At 38.4% G+C, this 15,236-nt stretch overlaps 3 protein-coding genes across 4 annotated transcripts; 1 reads left to right on the top strand and 2 right to left on the bottom strand.

Annotated features, from left to right (window-relative positions):
- LOC18775812 lies at positions 3,182–5,139 on the top strand. The gene is made up of 4 exons (XM_007209698.2): positions 3,182–3,570; positions 3,751–3,833; positions 4,591–4,646; positions 4,781–5,139. The coding sequence occupies exons 1-4, from the start codon at positions 3,399–3,401 to the stop codon at positions 4,857–4,859; spliced, it is 390 nt and encodes a 129-aa protein (XP_007209760.1). The 5' UTR covers positions 3,182–3,398; the 3' UTR covers positions 4,860–5,139.
- On the bottom strand, positions 6,515–8,159 carry LOC18776594 (U-box domain-containing protein 21). The gene has a single exon (XM_007209070.2). The coding sequence runs from the start codon at positions 8,037–8,039 to the stop codon at positions 6,690–6,692; it is 1,350 nt and encodes a 449-aa protein (XP_007209132.1). The 5' UTR covers positions 8,040–8,159; the 3' UTR covers positions 6,515–6,689.
- LOC18776007 (extra-large guanine nucleotide-binding protein 3) lies at positions 8,936–15,207 on the bottom strand. Of its 2 annotated transcripts, none has more exons than XM_007210313.2 (8): positions 14,076–15,150; positions 13,847–13,984; positions 13,387–13,491; positions 13,087–13,272; positions 11,854–12,031; positions 10,944–11,179; positions 10,072–10,241; positions 8,936–9,948 (listed from the first exon to the last, which is right to left on the bottom strand). In XM_007210313.2, exons 1-8 carry the CDS (start codon positions 15,117–15,119, stop codon positions 9,366–9,368), a joined length of 2,640 nt encoding a protein of 879 aa, XP_007210375.1. In that variant the 5' UTR covers positions 15,120–15,150; the 3' UTR covers positions 8,936–9,365. The 2 variants fall into 2 exon arrangements, with proteins under 2 accessions (XP_007210375.1, XP_020419785.1); XM_020564196.1 differs by having other exon boundaries at positions 9,366–9,948; positions 10,944–11,176; positions 14,076–15,207.

Consider the following 15,236-nt stretch of genomic DNA (forward strand, 5'->3'; position numbering starts at 1 on the left):
AGGCCTAGTATTTTCTTCTTTATTGTTTCGGTGCTTAATGTGAACTTCATTATGTAACTTCTATTACTTGTACTTAAGGGCCATAGCCATTTATCAAATTATAATGATGTCATTAATTAGGATTGAACAACAAGGTCGTTGAGATGTTTACATACTTTAATTACAGACATATGATAAGTTTAGGAGAGTGATATGTAGTTTCAATTATTCCTTTCACACATACCCTAAACTTTAAACCCTAAACCCCTTTCTCTTAAGCAAAATCTATCGGTTTTGGGTAAGTTTGAGACACTTGTGGACGATTGTTTTTAATTTGGACCCTATGAAAATACCTGTAGGATGTCTATATAAATACCTAGAGAAGGTTAAATAGGCTAATTCGATTTTTGCAATGAATAATAATCAACTTTTGAAGTAGGATTGATATGAGTTATCAATCCTGAAATGTGCAGAGCTTAAAATAAAAGAACACACAGATATTTATTTTACGTGGTAAAACCCCACATCTGGGGAAAATCCACGGGACTCCTTAGTCCAGAACGAATCCACTATAGAATTGAGATTACAAGAAGTTCTCACACACACTTATCCTAGACTCAATCTAGATAATGTTTACCGACTTATTCATAACTCAACTTTTGTCATGGGATGATCTTCGACACTCCTTATGTTGAGCGCAATATTGGTCACGATTGCTTCAAGCTCACCGGAGGATAAACGCCACAAACGTCTTGATGCCCTTGACCGTATGAGTCACTGACATGCATATGTATGCAATATAAATGATGAATGAGTTCGATAAATCACCAAGCAACCAGGAGCCCTTGATGACTTACCGAGAAAAATAAGTACAGTAGCTTTTCCAAAAAACAGATTCAATATGCTCTCAAAATCAATGCGTTGAAAAGCTACACTATGAAAAGAAGACACCTTGGTTTTATTCAAAACAGGTTCTCTCACTCAAGAGAAACCTACGTGACCACCAATCCAATTCACGAAAGACTTTCAACCTTATTCAACTACCACACAACAAAACCTGATGCAATATGGACACTAGTTAAACATGTCAAACAGGAGACCACTCATACTGTTGAAGCATGAATGTTTCTTTTGATTCAATTTACATGCTATGTGATGATGCCAGCTAATGCACGATGTGAGGAAACCTCATGACTTTCTACTACAGCCAATCCTTTAAAACAATATCTACCTAACAAATTAATTAGACCGATCAAGTAGGAAATAATATCAAGAGATAAAATATAATCCTATTGAAAATAGGATTAACATAAAAATACTTGAGTGAAAATAATTCCAACTAGGAGTCCTATAATGAATGCATAATTATGTTATGATTTACCTGTTGTCAAGTTTCTCATATGGTCAGGTCATGCCTCGGAAGTATAGGGTTGAGAGAGTTGTGCCAAAGCGTCCAGTAACATTTCCTCACAAACTAATTTTCAACTTATGCTAAAGTCTAGGAAATGCCAATACGATTTTCGTACTAACACCCTACAAACAAATAAATTAAAGAAAAAAAAAGTAAAAGAAGAAAAGAATATAAATTCATATATCTCAATTTCTTGTGTGAAGCTTTTAAATTCATTTCAAAATTAATATTAAAATTTATTTGTTTTGGTTTTCAATAAGATTAAGTTGGATTTCCTAGAGCATCATCACTGATCTGATGGCATCAGATAAGTCTTTGAATTACCTAATGTGATTGATTGATTGGAATGTATCCTTAATACTAAAAAAAAACCATGTGATTGATCGACACGTCATTGAGCACTTCCACTCTATCGGCAAGGGCAAGGCAAGAGCAAGAGTTTAGGATAAGATTTTTGGTTGCCACTTGTCCATATTTATTATAACATTCACATCTCAAATTTCATATAAAATTTTCGAATAAGATTTTCGATTGCCACGTATCCATATTTATTATAAAATTCACATTTCACTCATCATACAATTGAAATACTTGTTCACTCATCATACAATTGAAATACTCCTGGTCTTCATAGTTCGACACAATCGAGTACAAGGATGACTCAATCATTGGAGGAGGAGATTCCACCGGATCACGACGTGGGGGAGTATTTTCCTTCGAAGGAAGTAATTGTGCCATTATTTTCGACACGGAAAGCACCACTAGAACCGACTACTGACATTGTTCACTTAAGGAGCCATGTGTAATGGTTTTCCTCTTTTTTGTTTTGTCTTGAATAATGTATTAAAATACAAGAAAATATATTTTTAAAAATGATATTAAATTGAATAAAACGATAAATTTATTTTTTTTACATCGTCACCAAGATTTTGACCGCTTTGAACGTTTGTCCACGACCATCCGGTTTCGATGGAAGAGGCCATTTGTATTTTTACACAAATAAAATTTTGTAGTAGAAAATTTGGTGTGGAAAGTGAAAAATATTGGAAGGAGATGAATTTATATGAAGATTTAGTGTGGAAAGTGAATAATATTGGTAGGTATTTATGGAAAAAAATTCTAGAATTTTTTGATATTTTTTTTACAGCTTTTTTTAGCCATAAAATGGGCAACCGTTGAATTGGAAGACATTTTTGGATCGGAGCCTTCAGGAGAAGCTATGTGCTTGTAGCTGTTGGTTTCTGGCAGTGCTAATTTTTTTAAATTATTGCGCTGACGTTAGCTGCATGAAAGCAATACAACGGGCCAGATCTCCCCATAGGTCCCACTCCTTACCCGAGCTGGGTCTTGCACGCTGGAACTGCCTTTCAAACCTAGAGCACCCTCCTACCTGGGCTAGCCCCTTGCCCTGGACTTGCTCTAAGACAGAAGAATTAGCATGTCCTTATTATGTAAACTTCATTAATAAATTTCTACTTTGTACTTGTGGAGGCCCATAGGAATTTATGAATTAGGATTGAGAAACAAAGGTTCAAGGGATTGTTCCAGCTAATCTTTACCATAATAATAATAATAATAATTGTTCAGGCCGGCAGCTAATAATTAAGTTGGCATTTTTTTAAGTTTTTTTTTGTCCGGCCAATAATATTATTTTGGGCCCAAAATGAAGTAAAGGACTAAATGTAAATACAGAATTGGAATGTGCTTTTGGGCCTTTTAAGTGGCATAGGTGGATCATAATATTGAAGTAGCCCAAACTGTTGATTTTGGGCGAGTGAACCGGTTCCGAAACCATGGCCGATCCTCTCAGTCTTCTTTGCTTTAGCAACTTATGCTTTGCTTGCTTGGTGATTAAGCCTAACTAAGGCAAAGCGGCAGCCAGAGCAGCATCATTCAGATTCAGAAGAAGTAGCAAGTAATTAAGTAAGCTTCAGCCTCACAAACAAATATCAAAGCGAAGCAATCGAATTTGACAAAGAGAGAGAGAGAAACAGTGAGAGATCGCGAAATGGCGTTGCAGTGGATGATACTGACGTACGTGGTGGCAGCAGAGGCAGCCTTGGCCTTCCTCTTAACCCTTCCCGCGCCCAAGCTCTTGAAGAATCAATTCGTGTCGTTGGTCTCTCTCATCCTCCAACCTGCCCTCTTTATCGTTCCATTCGCCGGCTTTCAGCTCCTTGGTTTGTTTCTTCTTCTTATTTGATTTTATTTTATTTTATTCCTAGGGCATACCATACCATAGCAACAATCTAGCATCGGATTTTCCATTTGATCTTTTTTACCTGTTTGGGTAATGGATTACCAATTGATCTTTGACTTGCCTCTTTCTTACTTTCTCTTTTCTTTTAAATTCTGTGTAGATATATATTGGAAGAATGAGCACCGCCTGTCCTGCACCTCTGAGATCTGCACCGCTGCTGAGCGTGACCGCTATGAGAAATCCGTCAGTTTCTAACTACTACTCTCTCTCTCTCTCTCTCGTTTTAATTTCTTATGTGATTCTAATCTTTAATCAAGTTGATGATGCCTGCAACTCTTCAGCATGCTAAAATGAATTTATCAAAAATGAAATCATATAACAAAAGGAAAATTACATTTTGAGCAACAACTGATGTCTCCAATTTCCATTCACTATACTGTTTAACAAATTTATTATAGAATAACAGCATTACAAATTCATATTTATTTTTCTCAAAATCATAATGCCCAATGACACGCATACCTGTTTCTTAATTTTGTCGTCTAAAATTCTTGCATATTCGGCATTGGATTGTCTCGTTTCTTCGACTTTTCTTTAGGATGGTATCTTGAATCTTGAAGTTTCTCATAATTATTTCTGTCTTTATGTATTGAAAATTTTCTGCTCTTTATTATCTTTAAGATTTTCTTTGTTTTTGGGTATTTGCGGATGAGGGTGAAACAAGGATTTGTGCTTGTGGAAATATTCTGGTAGGATATCAATTGAGTGTATTTGGAATATACTCTCTACTTTTGCGCTGTACATTTCATGAAAAACATGATATGTGGTTCAGTTCTTATATGTTGCAAGTTGCAGCATATGTAGCTGTGGGATGTCTAATGATTGCACAATGAGCCCTCTGCCAATCAAGAGAAATGGAAGATTCAAGTTCTATCTACATATATATACCTTTAAATTCTATTATTCTTGACACCTTTGTTGCGGAAAATATGTCATGCAGATCTACAAGGCTCAAAGGAATGTAATTCTTTGCGCTTCAGCATGTCTGCTTTACTGGTATGTTGGCTAGAGATCATCAAATGACCTCATCTTTTTGTTTTATTTCTTTACAAGTTTAAGCAAATAAAAAACTTGAAGGTCTTTACTATATTTCTGGTCATTTGATAGTAATCTACAAATGTTGGGCGCAGGTGTCTTGTTCGCATATGCAAATATTACAAGGACATTCAGAATTTGGAAGAAGTTGAGAAGAGGTGCAAGGAGGAGTAGCTTTTCCCAGATAGGCTTTTGTTTGGGAGTAGAAACAACCGAGTTCATAAATTTTTTTTTCATCATAAATGGGAAACCGATGTGACTTCTAGTAATATTGTAGTGTCTTCACTTTGTGTGGTTAATTTGTTAGTCATCATCTAGTATGTGTTTCTTTCACCTTTTTCTCGTAGCAAGCTCAAATATACTTTTTGTTGTCAACTATATATGAAAAGTAAGACAATTATTATTACTGCTTAGAGATTTGGCCATGGCCGGTCTATTTATCCTTGATTGAATATATGAATTCCAATCTCCCTTGATTTGTTGAGAATCAAGGATGGTTGCGTGCCATGAATTCCAAGCGTGAGTTGAGATACTTAACCCAGCCTAGAATGTGCGAGCCTTTACATGGTCTTCATTTCATTGGCGTATGTTTTGCTTCAAGTTTTGTTTATACTTGATCTTAGATTCATAGTCGTACATACCAAAGAATTCAATAGTTGAAATGAGGTCTTCCATTGCGATAGTCTTGAGTGACCGAGTCTATATCCAAATTGGGAATTTAGTCATCTGTTTACGTACGTATGGCTCAGCTTTTCAAATTCTCCAGTATTGGGAATGATTTGGTATGAATTGCAGCGTAAACTTGGTTTCACATACGCCTGCATTGATCACCCAGCCCGTCTCCATCTGAACACCCCGATGGAGGGGGGTTTAGTATTTGCAGTAAGATTTGATCCACATTGACCCATCATTCACACGCTTTCAGTTCACGACAATTGCCCTTCAAATTTCTAAAGAATAATAATGCATTAATTCAGGCATGATAATCAACGCACACATCTGATTCTCGAACAAAAGCATCATCAAGTCAAGGATAAGGCAAATTTCTCAAGAGGGTATTTGTATGGGCTTAAGAATAAATTAAATAATGAATCGAGTCAAGAACTAAGCACACATTTTCTTTCTTTCTCGAATTATAGGGTTTTCTTTAACATTTTTGGGAAGACTTAAGGGATTAAATAAATAAATAAAATAGTCTTAATAATCGGATTTTGCCAAGTGAGATCATGCCTCCAAACAATGGAACTAACCCAAGTTTTGGGCTTGTATTATATAAGCAGAATAAGACTGCTCTCCTACTGTTTTCCCACTTCCCACATGGAGGAGGGGCTAACTAGTTGAAAAGATTGAAAACGAAAACACATTCTAAATGTGCAATACTTTTGACAGCTTGTCGTTTGTTTTTGGGTTTTGGTAGGTAGCATACTAGCATCCATGAAGTAGCCATGTCCTTATTAGACGAATAAGTTTGGGACGTTTTGGTTAGTTTTTGAAGAGGTGCATAAAATGAGCTTGAGTCGGTACCAACAAGTTGACAATCCCTCCTGAGTCCTAACCAAAAGGATGTATGTTGAATGTTGATTATTATTGCATGATGCATGTGGAATTTTATTTTCTAAAGCATGTTTGGAATGGAACACACATCAATCCCATCCATCACTGCTTGATGACTTAGATTGATATAAGCTATAAAAATGTCAAGGGCCAAGCCAACTTGTTTGACATCTCACGCGAACAAGCGTTCATATCAAAATACCATTTAAGCTTTATCTATATACACATTGAAATCTCTTTATTCAAACAGACAGACTGAAACATGTGACATCATGTGAAAAGAATGGAATGGAATGGAACCTCTGTTTTCACTTCCCTCTATTCATCTTGCAGTATTGTATTGTATTACAAGTTACAACTTCAACTTTGGAGAACAAATTAACTGATGAAATGAAAATTTAAGAATTATCAGAAAGAAAAGAATTCATAAATGTTTTCTCTGGACGAAGATCAAAATGACCTTCTAATGTTCTTGAAATCTACAGACTCAATGCATTCCAACCCAGCTCTGTAAGGATTCAGGAGTTTCAAAAGCTCAGTTGTCTTCTCCTTTGTGTTGTCATCACCGCAACGAACCTGTAAAACTAACAGGAGCTTCTGAAATGTACCAACTTGAAGGGCCTCAACAAGAACTCTTTCTTCTTGACTGCTTGCACACTTGCACAGCTTCCAAATAGCAGAAATTGAATACTCAGTCGCCATTTCTGATACCCTCAAAATCTTCTTGACCAAGACAGGTATAGTGAGAGCATTAGCATAGGCCTTTTCCCTCCCATCTTGGAAATCGCAAAGACTATCCAAAACACCCAAAGCCCTCTCACATATGCCTCTTTCAGAGTCGACAAGAATTTCCAACAATATGGAAACTAAACCCATCTCCAGAAATGCTGATTTGATCTTCTCACTAGATTTAGAAGAAGAAGAAGATGATGATGATGAAACCAAGTAGAAGACCACCATCAGTGAAGCCTTGGTAATCGTCGGAGAAATTTTCTCTCTGATGAAGTCGAAAAGTACCTCATTCACTCCACCAATCTCCGCCAACGCATCAACATGTTTATTCCGGTCATGGCAAGCAAGAAGCTCTTTCAATGCTAAAATAGCATTTTGCTTTACTGAAAGATCATCACTCATCTTGAGAAACCAAACCATGCCGTGCAACGAAGCCTGAGACCCCAAGTATTTGTGGGCTTCCTCATCGAAAGCTGGAAGCATCCAACTCAGCGCAGACAATATCTCTTCACAAACGGTGGCATTTCTCTTTATGCAATCACTTGCAAAAGAATCAAAGGCACCAGCTAGAACAGAGGCCGTCCCATTCTCCGAGATGCACCGCTTGTTGCGTTCGCTCTCAGCTCCCCACTTCTTGATTTTGTGCACACATTCTAAGCAGCCATGTTGATCCAAACGTCTAGCAGAGGCTCCGATGCTGAAAAGAATCTCAGAGACCTCCATTGGCAAGACAGGAATTCTGGGTGTTGGGACACGTTCGATGCCGTAGTGCTTGTTTTGAGTGCACCACTCTTGAATCATTCTTCTGAGACTATGGTTGGGAATCTGATCAAAGTTTCTCAGCACCTGATTTGTTACCGGGCAAGTGAAATTCCCGGCTTCGAGCCACGTGTCAATACTCTGTCTATCGTAGGTTATTCCGGATGACAATGTAACCGGATCCTTCATCAGGTCCAGCGATATTGGGCACAGGAAGTGGTTTGGGATGAGGGCTTCCATGTCTAGGTCCCGGGGCTGCTTTTTCTTGGTGCCGTGGCCTGTTCTCCTTCTTGTCCAGCCTAAAACCATTGCTTGCTGATTAGCTAGCACAGATTAAGTTTTGATCAGAAAAGCAGTGAGAGAAGTTGATTCTTCTGTTTTTGTTGGTGGTGTTTTTTGTTTGTGAAAAAATAGGAGGGGAGGTGATGGGGTTTATATACTAATAATACTATATGTTGTTCCGGCCACAACTTTTCAGGTTTTCATACACGCGGTGTTCAAAGATGAGACCATTTTGCATATGGAGAGAAATGGGAAAGAATTGAATAAGTAAACAAATTCAAGCAGAGGGTTTTAGGAATAGTACAATTTGAATGTTGACCGTTGAAGCTTTGAAAGTTTTAAAATTAACCGTCAAAAGCGGGGAAGTGGTAAAAGTAAGCTCTTCCTTCATGGGCCTCAAATGTACCAAATAAACGAATTATGTTTTTAAATTATGATGAGCTACTTTAAGTATGGGGTTATGTATGAGGATGAGGTTTTGACGCGTTGACCGAGATTCTTTTCTTCTTCTTCTTCCGTTTTTTTTTTCTTAATCTGAAATTCTGAATCAGATATGACGAACAAGACCGATATCTCAGCTGTTACATTTTTTTCATTTTTTCTTGTAAGTCTTTTTTTAAAAATTTATTTATTTGAAAACGGAAAATTACAAGCAAAGCAAAAACCACCAGAACACGCAGGCCCAAACAAATCGAAGTAAAAAGAAGAGAACATCAATTTTTTCTTGTAAGTCTTCATTGGTGTTTTTTTTAATTTATTTTTTTTCTTCGTAGTATGTAGTAGGAGAAAAGGAAAAACAAAAAAGTCAGTCACCTCAACTTTGTAAGAACGAGTCCTAGGCTCCTCCTTATCAGACTCTCTCAGCTGCAAAAGGTTTGACTTTGAAGGAGTCATTGCCCAAAATACCATCCACCACATGCAAATTGCAATACAAACTCCAATGACATTCATTTGGCAAGCAAGTTTAAGTACACGCCCCATTAAAACCCAGGAGGATAATTTGAATAAATCAAACATTCTAACCTAATAACCTTACAGGAGTTGCTTTTTATTCATGTTTGAATGCTGTACAGACAAAAACTCCTGTCGAAATGAGCTTATTTTACAAATCAATTTTTAATCATGTACCTAATCAGAAAAGATTGTCAACCAAGCTCGAAAACAAATCCAGCCTAAGTCGAAAACAAATCCATCCTAAGAATAAAAGAAAGGAAAAGAAAGAAAGAAAAGAAAGAATTGCAGCCTAACTGACTTCACTACCCATCCTTCCATCAGTTAATCAAATGGAAGCACAAGGCCTTCAATCTTTCACTTCACAGTGCTGACTTGCCAGAGCAAGGTAGAATATTGGGTTTATTCTTGCCTGACATAAGGAGAAGAACTCATCTCCGTGCTGTAAAATGAGTCATCCCCATTCATAGCAAAGAAATTATCATTCTTTTCATCATCCCACTTAAGGATCTCCCTTATGTACTTGAATGCCTCATCAACTGAGGTACCCGCTCGAGCTCGGGTCTGCGCCACAAACAACTTCTCACCAGTTATGGATGAATACAGCTCTTTGAATTTCACCGCCACATAATAATATGCTTGCTGTGCCAGAGACTGAATATTACCGTGGGGCTTAACGGGGCTGAAGTCCTTCAACCACTCACAGACAGACAAAGGAACCTGGTTTATCTTGGCTTCGAAGGCATCATACTTGTTCAGCAAGAGCACAAACGGAGTGTTCCTGAAACACGGATGCCTCACCAAACTCTCAAACAAATCTCTGCTTGCCAGCATTTTATTACAAAGAAGACCATTACCCTGGGCCCACATTTGATCATAGTCACTCAATGCAACACAAAATATCACCGCCCTCACATCTTCAAACATTTCCAGCCATTTGCAACCATCATTCAATCCTTTGGAATTAATGCGAATGAGTTGATACCTGAGACAAGACTCAACCTAGTGAGCAACAGATTTATGGTTTTCATCGGAAGCAACAAAAAAGAAGAAGCAAGAGCACAAGATAGAAAGCATTCGATTGAAGGTGAAAGGATGAAGATTTTACTTGGTCAAGGGAGGGGGGCATTCATAGTTTTCATTGTATAGCTCAGACATAGCGCTTCTATCATCAAAAGAAAATTCCATAAAGGCAAGCCCATTGCTTTGAGTAACTCCCTCAGCATATAAAATGTCATTCTCGGAAGGCTCATACTCGTTACTTGATATTTCTATAGCCTGTTGAAAATGAAACACCAAACATCCGTGAGGATAACAACTGAAGTTTGGAAATTTAGTTGTACTAACGGAAAAAAAAAAATGCAATCCAAGCTGCTTTGAAATTTCTCCATTTATTTACCAACCAATGGAACCACATTTATGCCAACTTACCTAATATTAATTTAAGTAAATGTGGAAGACCATTAACTAAATTTGAAAATACCATTAGAGGAATAATACCAATTCAACAAATCTGATCTTTCAAACAGAAATATGAAATTTGATAATCCAGTCTAGTCTTACTAAATTAATATTTATTTAATACCCTGCATTCTGAATAGAGGATTCCTTTCAGAACAAAACAAGAAAGACCATAAAACTAAAGCTGTCTGTCAGTGTTGCACGAAGTATTCCTGGCAATTTTGATCAGCAATCCTACTGATGGATGGATGATCAAACCATAACCTTACCCAGACTTGGGTTAGACTTGTAAAGAACTAAATAAAAATAATGCAGTGGAGGTAAGTTGATGAGTACTAACACAAGAAATGAGAGATAATAAGAAAGTGGGAAGTCAAAGCAATCAAGAATTTAGTAAGGAAATGTAATCTAAAATGATCACAAGAATGAGTTAAAAGATCTAAAATGGAGCAAAATAAAAGATTAATCTGAATAAAGTTGGAACCAAAAGATGCAAGGCCAAAACGAGGAATGACTAACCCGATCTAAGAAATATTTGGCAACTTCAGGAAGGCAATGTAATTCCTCCCTCCTCTTGTATGTTTCCTGGATAGCAGAATCTTTCCATACTTCATCTACAATAGGAGCATACTCACGTGTAGCAGCAGGGAAGAATGCATCCAAGTCTCCCGTTGCCATGATATCCAGTAACCAGTCAGAAAAGTGCTTGAACCTTTGGTTGATTGCATAGATGCATTGCTCACTTTCATCAACTACTGTTTCACACAAAGTCATTTCACAGTCAACCACTGCTTAAGGTTCATTCATGCCTACAAGCAGAAAACCAAATAAGCAAAATGTTCTATATCTCTAATAACATGTTGAATTCCTCTTCAATCAGTAGGAAATTCATATTAATGACAATGGGACGTTATTTATTTGATGTTTACAATTAGGTTAGACAGTCCCGATCTCTTGGACTACAGGGGTCTACAAGATTTGTGGTCATTTACCGTTGGATGTAAATTCAACGGTTCACTCACTCTTGCACTCCTTTTAAGAAACTTTTTTGAACCATTGGATTAATATCCAACGGTGGGTGGCCACAACATCTTGGACTCCTGTGGTCCAAGAGATCGGAACTGTTAGGTTAGATATAACATGAAATTTCATCAACACTGACCCCAGTTGCTTGTGTCGAGATTGACAAAAGTGTTGGAACAGACAGAAAAACAGCTACCTACCTACCAAGTCCACTTCGATACAACCAACTAAAAGACTCTTAGATATATGCTGTTTCAAAGATGGAGATAACAAACAGCTACCTGCCTAAGCGTCCAGTTAGTCGAAGGAACAATTTTCATCAGAAAAAGGAGAAAATGAAAGTCATTTCATTATCTGACCCCCAAAAAAAAAGTCATTTTCATTAACTTATTACATAAATAGAGACCTGAAGGAGATTCTTCAGCAGCCGACGAAGTAGCCCTATTCTCTGTCAATGCTTCCTCTTCAAAACGTTCTCGGCCCTCAAGTAGTATACTTAGATACTTGTACATATTGCTCTGAATCATGAGCTTGATGTTCTGCAGCTCTTCAGGAGTGAACTTGTTTCCATATAAGAACTTTGCCTGTTCCACAGAAAAAAGAAGAATAACATAAGCATTTTTAAACTGTAATTCTATTCAAAAAGCATGACATAGTATGCTCATACAAAGAAATAAAGCTTCTGATTCAAAAATAAATTAATTAATTAAGCCCTGGGGGTTTTCGCTAACCGACTCCAACGTATCATGCAATTTGATTATCCGCAAAAGGAAAGTTAGTAGATTAAATAGACTTGAATCCTCTTGCTTTGTAATATCCTTATTTTGAATCTGAACTCTTCACACAAAATCTAATCGCTCATACTATGCTAAATGCATAAATTAACCTTCCTAAGGTTAACGCCATCTCTTCTATACTCTCTTTCTTCTTTTTCTTTTCCCTATCCTCCCATTCCGGAATTCTGCATCTGGTTCTCCCTTTGTTTTTCACATTAATTCCTTAACTCTCATGCAGTAAAATCAAGCTTGTGGCTCTGGAAAACACATATTGAGTTTTCATCATTAGTAAAAGCTTCTATTTTATCACTTTCAACAGTGGAGGACTGAAATAACTTATCTACAATGAATCAGTGATCGAGATGATTGAATTTCCTCTGCTTCTAGTATTAATCTAGATCCACAAAAATATGCAGCATACTCTTAGCTACTTTTGAGGTTTTACCATACATTCTAAGTTCCAAGTTGAGGCTTTTCAGTAAAAACAGCCACCGGTTTCAAGAAATGACTGCAAACCACATAATGACATAAAGGAAGATAAGGTAGGTCCACTATCACAAGAAAGGCAACACCTTTTTAATTGTCAATTTACGAATATGTCACGAATCACGAAGACAAGGTAAATGGAACTATTAACTTCCCTTTTGTATTAAGTGAAACAACTTAAATTCTGAATATTCGATTGTTGAACACTAAACCAACAAGCATTTGCTCTAGGAACAAAACACATGATAGGGTAAATCTATACAAAAGTCTTGGTTGACTGGAGCAGAAATTAGAAAACACGTGAAATAAAAAAAGGACAAAGCCATGCTGGCACCCTAAAAGAGGAGGGGCTGGAAGAAAATCAAAAAGACGCATACCTGCTTGAAGATGGTGCTAGTTCCAGATCCCTCCAAGCCAAATAACAGAAGTTTCTGAACTCTTCCCTGTTCCAAATATTCAGGGACTGACCTACTTGAAGGTGTTGTAGGATCTTCATTTGTCCCGTGTTGATTACCAGGTGGTACAGGCAATGAGAATAATGAACAAATGAAACGAGTGGATGCCTGCCTACCAAAAACCAAATTGCAACTGTATAAAATTTCGACTCAGAATCATCTGCCAAAGTTTCAAACTCAGACCAATCAACAAATATCCAAAATTCATGGTAACGAAAGAACCTTTCCCCATATATTCCCTTTAATGTTATTTTGACCTTCCTCCTCATAAGATCCATCATCATACACCCAGAAATGAGTATCTGGAGGGCACTGCACTTTGGCCAGCTGAAATATAAAAGGCAAGTAATAAGGTTCATCTTATCGCAATTAAATAAATCACGTAGCAAACATAAAATTTCATGCAGGTCCATGTTATTGTTACCTTCAGTTAGAAAACTGCCACTAATCACACTATTACCTAATAAACTTACTTATGATGGGAGATTCTATAGTAATTAGTAAGGCATTCATGTTCAATACAAACACTTCTTTAACCTTTTGATTGACAGGTTCACTTTTTCACAGTATGGTTTAGGGTTTAGATTTCCAAATTGGCGCTGGTTTATTCGTATTGAATATGAACCCTACTGCAGACCGGACTCATTCATTAGGGACTTTTGGGGATTCATTGCGAGCATACCTTCAACACCCTACGCTCAGTCTTGGTGATCTCTCGGCCATTCATGAACACTTTGGTGTTCCCATTGCTTGCATCGAACCGGAGCTTACCTCCAACATTCAGTTTTGAACTAATGATCCTGTCGGGCTTCTCTCCCTCCTGAAATCAAATAAAATTAACTGTAGACATATAAAAACATGCAACACGATGCTGTAAAATGCTCATCCAATATATATATATAAAAACTCACCTTGCCCCAAAGGCCAGAATCTTTATCGTACCAATACCTCCCAGGCTTCAACTTCTGCGGAGGCAATTCACAGCCCAAAATCTCAGCCAGTTCTTCTTCCCTCAACAGCCTCCCATTCACAACTAACTGCTCGGGTCGAAGCTGATTGGCAGGGCACTCCTTCTCGGCCTTCATTATCTGCCGAATCTCCAAAGGGCTGCAAACCCTTGACAAGATCCTTGAACACTTGCCCAAACTCGACCTCTTGGACTCGTCTATTGGCTGCCCAATGCAGCTCACACATTTACGCCCCTCTGGCATCGACCCCATGGCTTTAAGCAAGCAATTGCTACAGAACTTGGCGTCGCACACCAAACACCACTCTCTCTCCTTCAATCTGTTCCCTTTTCCGCACCTGCTGCAAATCCCTCTCTTATTCGTCCGCCTCCCAGGCGAAGAAGCCAATGCAATCGGCGATCCCAATGGTTCGGTGGCGCTGGATTGCGGCGACGAAGACCTATCAGCCTCGTTATCGTTTTCGTGGTCGTCTTCGTTCTCCGAATCTCTTGGCGTATTGAAAGTCACGACGGCCGCTCTCTTTCCTCCGGTGGTTCCGATCGGTTTCTGCTGGGGATTCGAGTCTTGAACTGGTAATTCAGAGCTAAAACCTTGGTCTGCTCCTTCGAATTCCGATCCTTCCCTGCCGTTTTGCAAATCGAGTTGCGACTTCGGAGCCGAAGAAGAGGTCGTGCTACTGCTGCCCGGCTCTTTTACACCAGCACCGTTCCTGACCCGATTGAAGCGCGAGAGCTTCTGAGCGACCGGCACAGCTACCGGAATGGAAGAGAGGTCTGAAACCGAAAGGGAAGTTACAGAAGAAGTTTGAAGGGAGTCGATTTGAACTGGATCAACCCTGGGGAGATCGTCGTAGGGCAAGGGAGGGCCTTGGTATTCGACTGCGATTGAGTAGTCGAGGTGCTCTTCGTCGGGCAATGGTGCGCCAGCAGGCAGCATCTTTCTCAGGAGGTCCTTCCAGCTTTTCTCGTCCTCTGCTTCCGAAGCCATAGCGAGGGAGGGCTGTTTGGTTCCCGAGAAAAAGCTCGGGAAAGCGAGAGAGAGAGAGAGAGAAAGAAAATCAAATGAATGAAAGGTGGGTGGGTGGGTGTGTGTGTAAGGAAGAGC

This window comes from Prunus persica, chromosome G5, assembly GCF_000346465.2.
Source record: "Prunus persica cultivar Lovell chromosome G5, Prunus_persica_NCBIv2, whole genome shotgun sequence".
Classification (NCBI taxonomy): domain Eukaryota; kingdom Viridiplantae; phylum Streptophyta; class Magnoliopsida; order Rosales; family Rosaceae; genus Prunus; species Prunus persica.

Coding starts and splice junctions, on each gene's coding strand:
- LOC18776007 (XM_007210313.2), bottom strand. CDS start 15,119: ATGGCTTCGGAAGCAGAGGACGAGAAAAGCTGGAAGGACCTCCTGAGA. Junction 13,985..14,075: donor ATTCTGGCCTTTGGGGCAAG/GTGAGTTTTTAT, acceptor ATTTGATTTCAG/GAGGGAGAGAAGCCCGACAG. Junction 12,032..13,086: donor CTAGCACCATCTTCAAGCAG/GTATGCGTCTTT, acceptor TCTGTGGAACAG/GCAAAGTTCTTATATGGAAA.
- LOC18776594 (XM_007209070.2), bottom strand. CDS start 8,039: ATGGTTTTAGGCTGGACAAGAAGGAGAACAGGCCACGGCACCAAGAAA.
- LOC18775812 (XM_007209698.2), top strand. CDS start 3,399: ATGGCGTTGCAGTGGATGATACTGACGTACGTGGTGGCAGCAGAGGCA. Junction 3,571..3,750: donor CGCCGGCTTTCAGCTCCTTG/GTTTGTTTCTTC, acceptor AATTCTGTGTAG/ATATATATTGGAAGAATGAG. Junction 4,647..4,780: donor TCAGCATGTCTGCTTTACTG/GTATGTTGGCTA, acceptor TGTTGGGCGCAG/GTGTCTTGTTCGCATATGCA.